Below are 9,208 nucleotides of genomic sequence, written 5' to 3'. Positions count from 1 at the left end.
TGCACTGTGATGCGCTGTGATGAGCTGTGATGCACTGTGATGCACTGTGATGCGCTGTGATGCACTGTGATGTGCTGTGATGCTCTGTGATGTGCTGTGATGCACTGTGATGCGCTGTGATGAACTGTGCGCTGTGATGCGCTGTGATGCGCTATGATGCGCTGTGATGCTCTGTGATGCACTGTGATGCACTGTGATGCGCTGTGATGCTCTGTGATGCGCTATGATGCACTGTGATGCACTGTGATGCACTGTGATGCGCTATGATGCGCTGTGATGCTCTGTGATGCACTGTGATGCTCTGTGATGCACTGTGATGCTCTGTGATGCGCTGTGATGCACTGTGATGCTGTGATGCACCGTGATGCACTGTGATGCTCTTTGATGCACCGTGATGCGCTGTGATGCACTGTGATGCGCTGTGATGCGCCGGCTGTGATGCGCTGTGATGCGCTGTGATGAGCTGTGATGCGCTGTGATGCGCTGTGATGCGCTGTGATGCTCTGTGATGCGCTGTGATGCGCTGTGATGCGCTGTGATGCGCTGTGATGCTCTGTGATGCTCTGTGATGCTCGGTGATGCGCTGTGATGCGCTGTGATGCGCTATGATGCGCTGTGATGCTCTGTGATGCTCTGTGATGCGCCGTGATGCACTGTGATGAGCTGTGATGCGCTGTGATGCACTGTGATGAGCTGTGATGCGCTGTGATGCACTGTGATGCGCCGTGATGCACAGGCCTACTATGGACTACAGGACTCCCTCATTGCTCTACTATTACAGGTCAAAAAACGGTTCTCAAAACCCAGATTCCTGCTAGCAGCGTTCTCGCCCCAGTTCAACTAACTTCTACGATAGTTGTCAAAGGCCTGTGCTAATTCCCAGAGAACCTCTGGACAAGACCCCACTTTGTCCTATGATATTTCCTCTGCGCTTTTGAGCAAGACCACCAGCCAAGCCTCTCTGCACACTCTAGCCCTGAGTAACTTTGACCTGAAGAAGCAGCTGCTGGCAGCTATGGAGCCAAGATTCCCATTGTCCTGATACAGAGATGCTATAGTTACTGGTGGAAAAAGAATGGGAAACTCCTCCCTGTTCCATGTAAGGTGATAGGCTGCTGTGGCTCTGCTGGTGTGCCTCAGCCCTGCCCTGAGAAGGTCAGGAGCCATGCCTGTTCTTGTGTTCAAGCTGCTGCTGCTGGCCAGCACTGAGGGCTGAGGCTGCACTGACACATGGACAACTTCAGTACGGCCACTCTTGATGCCTTGGCTTCTGCAGAGACTGTATTCACCATTTTATGAACACCCACAGCAGTTTCCCTGTAGAGGACTCAGGTACCAGCTATGCTACCCCATAAAGTTTTTATACCAAATATATATATATATATATTGGATTTTTCGAGACAGGGTTTCTCCGTAGCTTTTGGTTCCTGTCCTGGAACTAGCTCTTGTAGACCAGGCTGGCCTCGAACTCACAGAGATCCGCCTGCCTCTGCCTCAAATTTATATATATTTGCTTGCTGAAAAAAATGTTGGATTCAAGTTCTAATTTTAAAAATTATTTTTAATTTTCTAGACCAGTAGTAACAATTGGCAAAAGTTGTAGCCAGTGAGAAGACAGGGTTTAAGATCTGTTATCTCTACAGTGCAATTTCACTGTGAAACTCGGGATCACCATCTCCCTTAGATCACAGACCTAATAAAATGTGAGAAGACTTGCATCTTTTTGTCTTAGATTTCTTAAAATGTGTGTGCTTGTTTTGTCTGCACGTATATATGTGCACCATGCATATGCCTGGTGCCCACAGAAACAGAAAAGGGTGTTAGGTCCCCTGGAGCTCAGTTGTGAGCTGCCATGTGGGCACTGGGATTGGAAGCAGGACCTCTGGAAGAGTACCCAGTATTCTTAACGCTGGAACCATCTCTCCTGCACTCTTTTCTCTCTCTCTCTTTTTTTTTTTTTTTTTTTGTCAAACCTGTTTTTGTCAAGATGGATTGAGCTCCTCTAGGTAAATTCATCATACGAATTTTAGAATAAGGCTTAGAAAAACATGACTGAGATCATTGTAGGAGTTGCACACCAAACCAATACATCATTTTGGCAAATTTCACATCTTTTGAGTTTTCTAATGCTCAACACAGTATCTCCATTTATGTAGATCTTCTTTGGTTTCTTTCTCACCATATATATATATATATATGTGTGTGTGTGTGTGTGTGTGTGTGTGTGTGTGTATTCTTTTTATAGGTTGTAGGTTTGCATAAACTAGGGATTGTCACCCCATGATGCAGGGTCATTCCTTTACAATTTTGACTTTAGCTTGAATACTGTAAGAGAACTTTCTAGAGCTCTTTGAGTATGTCATGGTTCTCCACAGTGGGTGTTTACCCTGGCTACCATGAGTGGATAAGCCAAACTCTGCATGATTAGAGATGTCATATAGCAGACTTTGTCACTGAGAAATTGTGGATCCCAGTGTATGTATGTAGACTTTCTAGACTTGAATTTTAGAAATATTGTATTTGTGGCAAGATTATTATTTTACCAGTTTTGAATGCTAGAGGCTGATGTGGATTCCCCTCTGTATGCTGTGAATACCATTGTTTAATAAAGAAACTGGCTTGGCCTGATAGGGAAGAGTAGAGCTATGTGGGGAAAACTAAACTGAATGCTGGGAGAAAGAGGGTGGGGTCAGGAGAAGCCATGTAGCCCATCTGGAGACAGACACCAGAACTCTACCTGGTAAACCACAGCCTTGTGGCGATACATAGATAATAGAGATAGGTTAAATTAAGATATAAGAGTTAGCCAGAAATATGCTTAAGCTATTGGCCAAACAGTATTGCAAATAATATGATTTCTGAGTGCTTATTTTGGGGCTGAGCAGCTGGAAACTAACTAGCAGCCTCCTTACAACAAGTGGCTTTAATTTCTAGCTCAAGTTTCAAAAACAAACACAAAAAAAAGCACAAGAGATTAAAAAATTTTATTAATCATCCCAAAGTAGATCACATATTACAAATCGTCAGAGTAATAATATTAAAAGTCTTTTCAGTAGTACCATGAACTATACCCGAAGACAAAAACCAAGTAGGAAACTGGTATGCATACACTGAAATCCCATGTTTAAAACATGAGATGGTCTAGAAAATTCATACATGTTTCATAGTCATACATATGTTGACAGAGTTACACATGATTTGCATTCAATAAACTCATGAACTAATAATTTTCATGCTTTGAACAAATTGTCAGAGGTTGTAGAGCTTTAAAGTGCATGGCAGGATACTTTATGTGACAAAGCTTTCCTATACACTCCCTTCTGTGAAAGCTACTCAGAAGAAGTTCGGATAGCTGTGTGGGCCCTCAGAAAAATTCTATTAGGTTGGGTATAGGAATTATAGGGACAAATTCTAGCCTAGGTGTTCTGAGGGGACAGAAACAAAAATTCTCAGAAAATTTATATTTGCCTACTGGTTGTATACAAAAGGACTAAACACTGAATTGGTCTGTTTGCCTACAATTAACTATAATTAGTGTTTTGCTCTAATGTGAAGTAACTTAAAACAGTATGACATACGCTGCTGCTTCTTGCCTAGCTTAGACAAAAACATAAATCTGTGGGCAGATGATTGACATGAGCATATTCTCATTTCTCTGTCTCTGTCTCTCTTCTCTCCTTCTTCCTCCTTCAATACAGGGTCTTAACAGTGTAGCCCAGGCTGGTCTTGAACATGGTAACCCTTCTGCTCAGATTTCTTGTGATTTGTACTGACCCTGGCTTCACACACGCTGGGCAAGAAGTCTCCACTATCCATATCTCCATCCAGGGTAGGCAAAGAATAACTAAGCACTCCAAAGCTTTGGTTCTGCAGATCTGTACATACGGTGATGTTTGCCACCCAAAACTAGAATACTGAAAAGCAAGTCCATAGCAGATCAGGCACCAAATCAGAGCGCAAACTGGCCGGGCTTAAAAGAAAACAGTAGTACATGGATACTATCAGAAGACAGCAGCTTGATCAGCTTAATGAAAATGCAGCTCTGTTTACAGGTGGAGGTAATACGGCAATGACTCTCAGTTCATAAACAACATAATCTGAGCTGCACTGCGCAGACACAATAGGCTGTTTCACTACATTTGCCTGTGTGCTGGAGAGGAGATGCAAGCACACTGGAGCCTACGCGCAGGAGTCACAGGCAACTTGTGGAAATCAGTTCTCTCCTTGCACTAGATGGGTCCTGGGGAAGCTCAAGTCAGCTTCGGTGACAAGGGCTTTTACCCACTAAGCCATCTCAGTGCCCCACCCCCAATTTTATTTCTAAGCAACTTCTGTCATGCAACCTTCTGAGAAGGTAGTGCATCCTCACCTACAATTTAAATGATTACCAAGGAAACAGGAAGTAGGAAACGGTACATTTTATAAGTACTTAACCCTAGCCCTGAACCAGAGTACCCTTTAAAACATTTCAAGAGTCAGGAAACACAGGCTGATGTCTTCAGACATAAACTGTCCTATTTTTTGTAGATAAGGCTTTTTTTTTTTTTCCAGATAAAGGTAAGAAGGTAGCTTAAGAATTCTGGACAAGAAAGAAACATTCCTCCTTAGCGTCTTTTGTCACCCGAGGCCTTCAGTGGGGGCTGGCAGGAGCACCCCAAGGGGCACGTCCCTGAGACATTGGAGTCAGGTGTCATCGAGGCCGCACTGAGAACTGATCTCAGGTCTGCAGACAGCAGCAGACCAGAAGTCACAGAACGCTTGCTGCATCGTGGCCTCAGCTGTTCTCCTCAGCTCGCTCCTTCCTGGGATTACCAACCAGCTGAGAAATGAGGGCCAGAAAGAATGCTTCACTAAGTACACAGTGGCCACACTGCAGGCTAGCCAGGGAATCTGAGAAGCCCGTTCTCTAGCGGCTCAGCTATTCTTAGACGGCCAGCTGTGGTTACTATTATTTTATCTTGGTGACCAGATGTCAATAAGGCAGCCAAGAGCAGGGCATGTGCTCCATGTTTGGAAACATAGCTGGCTGTTGCAAACTGAGGAAGTGTTTGCTTCTCAGGGTCTCTCTGGAGACATCCTTGGTTATATTACTACCAAGAAGTTAACAGAAAAGATATCTTCAAGTAAACCAGGCAATCAGACCAGAAAGTAGTCATATAAAAGGACAGTTGGCATATTCAGGGAGGAATGAAAAGTGATCTGAGAAGGTACAGGGGGTGAGCACACCTAACCCAAGGTCTCTGGACACTCAGCAGAGTTCAAAGGTTAAGAAGCACAGGCTTCACTGTGACTGAATCATGGGATCATTTTCCAAAGCAGGCCTCGCCTTCAAATTCTGGGAAAGGCTTTCATTTTCTCCAAGGTAGAAAGGAACCCCAACACTAAAGACAATCAGAGGGAAGACAAGATGTTTAGCTGTCCTCTGTGTAGGAAAGAATATATGAAACCTCTGATAGCTTGTCCTCTGGACACTTCCCAACCTTGAACTCCAAAGATGGATACAAACAAAGCAATTTGAGCAGGAGTAGGTCGGCTCCCCTGGCAGGAGATGAGGGCTCTCAAGAAACACAATGTGAGTGCACTTGCTTCTGGATACTGAGTACAACCCAGTGGGCTCAGATAGGGGGTTTCTCAAGAACACTATTATCATATGCTGTATCTCTGGTTCACAAAAAAATGAAATTAGGGTTGGCTACCTAAATCGTGGGTACACAGAATGTGGACTTATTTTCTAGGAAAGAACTGTTTATGACCTGTAATTTGGGGACACGTTTGTTAATAATTACAAAAGTCTCTGAACATCTGATTATGATGGTTATGATGAGACTCAGTTCCCTGCATGGAGGATGCAGCCTCACAGACTGTTGCTTATTGTCTACCAAAGAGCTTTCACCTTGATTTTGAAATTTGGAAGTGGGTGGCTTCAAGTGACTTCTCAAGTTTTTTTTTTTTTTTTAAACTCTGCCAGCTCATTCCCTTAGACATTCTGGTTTTCATTTTAGCAACTATAGTTTCAAAGGGAAATCTGTCAGGCTGCCATGGGAAGCATCCTTAAGCAGAGAGTAGAGAACCTCCTCTCCCAGGCAGCATTTACTGCACCAGACTCCTCTGCATATCTCACTTAGAGCACATGGCTTAAGGACAGGTAAAGAGAAGGGTGCAGCGAACCCAGCCTACTCACGAGTGTATTTTGTGAAGAAGAAGGAGGTCAAGGGTCCAGCAGGTATAGTACTTGGAAGGAAGGAAGTCTGAGCCTTGTACTATTACACTCATCAGAAGGAAAATCTAGGGATGGACAAAGGCTTTAAAAGCAGTGATCTGGAACAAGGAAGAGTTACCAGGTTCACATTAAGCCTTCATTATGGAAACCTGAAGCAGTATTGGAGAGAACAACAGTCGTATCTTTATTTTAAATAAATCAGTGTGTAGGCTATATATTAAAGAAACAGAGCTACTGTTGATAAATAAATAAAGGGTCTATTTAGAAACCTCAGAGGTGTATCTATTAGTATTTAGTGTCAACATTAAAATAAAGGGTAGAAGAGTTCCAAGTTCAGAAAATAAAAAATATCCATGAATTACTCCTATTTTTTAAATCTAAGAGTGATTGGGACTGAAATAAGGAAAGTAAGCCTTGGGAAGTCACAGCTTTCAGACGGCATGCCTGAGAGACTCATCAGCACGTTCTACTGCAGGCCAGAGAAGATGTTCCTATGACGTCGGAAACATAAACCTCACGTAGGCATCAACTTCTCACTTCAAACATGAAGCTATGCATCCTGACAAGGCTTGAAATTGACTCTCATCTTCCTTTATAAATCGCCCTGTGTTTTAAGCCAACTGTGATAGAAATGCTTGTAAGATGAGTCTGCCACTATCTTTCTCTATGCAACATAAAGTCTGATGACCCATGAAGTACTAACTCACATTCCACAATCTCAAAAGTGGCATGGACGCAGCAGCCTAAATCCAGAGGACAGTCAGGAATGAATGATTCCTAACTAATGTACTCCGCCTTAGCTTTGAATGATGAGCTCACTTCCCAGCATAAACACCACTCAACATTTTAAGAATCATTTTGGAATACATCGTAACGTACACCAGCTCTTCAGAGGGTGGGGGACATTCCCTTAAAAGAAGACTGGACTGCTTACCAACATGACAGGAGAGAGGCAGCATTTGCTTGTTCATCTCTCCCTATCCACCAGAACCTAGTATTTCACCTGGTGTAGAAACTCCTCAGAAATTGTAGAACGACTGCTGATTAGATGGTCCACTTGTCATTTATCTTCTTTGGCTCTCATATGCAGCAAAAAGACAGGGGTGCTTTGAACAGCTGCCCATCTTCTTGTTGGGAAATGTGCCTCCTTAACTTTGTATTCTCAGTACAACTGGATAACTTCGTCCCACTCAGAAATAGGCCAGATCCCATTGGGCTGAACATTTGGGGGTGAGCTCTTCCAGTCCCATGTCTTCACAGGAATCTTCCAGGTCTTACCATAGTTGGCTTCAATGTAGTCAACTGTTTCACAGGGCACGTGGACTTTCATGTCTGCAAACTCAGTCCAACACAGTGTGAACTTGGGAAACAAGTACCTGCGGCAAAACAAGGGCAAGCAGGGAGCATTAGGCCAAGTAACCAACTGCTGTGCATGCCTTCTTGGCAGAGGGTCAGCCCTTTCCTACTAAGCAGATTTGGGGAGAGAGTTGGCATTTATTTTCTATCTTCTTAGCACTCCTTTCTTCTTTCGGGGTTTACACCCTGATCTTCCTCTTCATTTCTGCATCCATCTGAAGGGGAGCTAATCCCATCCATAAGCTCCAAAGATGAGAAAAAATACAAACCAACCAACCTAAACAGAACCCAGGCCTGGTTAGTACGTTATGGTGATCGCTTCAGAGATGGGAATACACGAAAATTAGGCAAATCGAAGTCAGACCTGGGACTTTTTAAGGAAACCTTGGGAAAGAGGGGTCACAACATTTCCACAGAATGGGAGTAAGCGGTCGTTTTCTTCTCTCATACAATCTGGTGTTCCAAGGGACAAGGACTGATCCCAACAGCATCCCCTAGGTTTTTCCTCTGCTCTAAACACAATAAAACTGTACTTTCTACCCATCTTTCCTCTTAAATTCTAAAGAACATCTCTAAACCTCTTGGGAGGGGAAGGAACGAAGATCAGGAGTTCAAGTCCAGCTTCAGTCATTTAGTGAGTTCCAGGGCAGCCTGGTCTACATAAGACACTGTCTCAAAAAACAAAATATTTAAATAGATCCTTTGGATTAAGTAAATTATATATGACATATTAGAAAGGAAAGTTAAAAGCAGTGGCCTGTTTCTAGTTACATAGCTTTATATTCTGGGCTGGATTCTCAATGAGAAACTTTTTTTCTTTATAACTCAGAAACAACTTTCAGTAATCAAACTTGAAATGGCAATAATGAGGATCAAAAGTTTAATATAGCAGAGAATTAAAGAGAGTAAAGAACTGGAGAAAAGGGATCTGACTGCATTTGGTTATCAGGTTTTACCACCAGGTGAACCCCAAGACTGGATTCTACTTTTGAATACCTTGTTTCACCATGAAGCAAACACAAAGCCATACATGAAAGTGTGTCTGAATACATTCTAAAGAAAGCAACAAGTCCACTACAAAGGCCAGTAGGTACTGGCAGTTAGTGGGCAGTGCCAGCTGGCATCTATGAAAAGACAGCCATAGCAAATCTCATTGCCGAGAAAGAAATCAGATCCTGCTTAGAGCCACCACCTGCTGGGCCCAGTTTTCCCCGTGCACACTCATACCCACGGAATGACTTATTTTGTCAGGAGACAGAGCTATCCATCTTCAGCCTCCACCCCCCACAACCCCTAGCTGGTCAGCAGAATGTCCACCTGCCCCACACTATCAGGTTGACACAATGAACCCGAATTGAGACAGACACGATCTACCTAGTAACAGCCACCAGGAAGCTTCGCCCTTAAGTATCAGTCTTTAGTCTCATCTAAGAGCCGAGAGAAGAGCAACAGCTTGAGGACACACGCAGTAGAATACTACAGTTACAAAAGCAGAGCTTGGGACAGTGAAGAAGAACCTAAGAGCAAACCCAAAACACTTAAAGTATAGAAACAACGTGAAAACCAACAATTCAGCTCTAATGCTAACCTTTGTTCCTGGGCTGTGGTTTTCATTTCTCTACTCATTTTCAG

General features: G+C 43.4%; 1 protein-coding gene across 5 annotated transcripts in view; it reads right to left on the bottom strand.

Annotated features, from left to right (window-relative positions):
* Positions 1 to 2,969: 2,969 nt before the first annotated feature.
* Fktn (fukutin) overlaps positions 2,970 to 9,208 on the bottom strand; it is a 42,866-nt gene continuing 36,627 nt past the window's right edge. For all 5 annotated transcript variants that reach the window (XM_041657122.1, XM_041657123.1, XM_041657125.1 and 2 more), the window contains one exon: positions 2,970 to 7,596. In XM_041657122.1, the coding sequence (XP_041513056.1) occupies positions 7,383 to 7,596 (214 nt within the window). In that variant the 3' untranslated portion in view covers positions 2,970 to 7,382. The remainder of the gene's footprint in view (positions 7,597 to 9,208) is intronic.

Source organism: Microtus oregoni, unplaced genomic scaffold, assembly GCF_018167655.1.
Source record: "Microtus oregoni isolate MIOR12 unplaced genomic scaffold, Mior012 000008F_ref0000371, whole genome shotgun sequence".
NCBI lineage: Eukaryota > Metazoa > Chordata > Mammalia > Rodentia > Cricetidae > Microtus > Microtus oregoni.
Note: the sequence above shows the minus strand (reverse complement) of the source record. Positions and strands in the feature narration are given on the sequence as shown.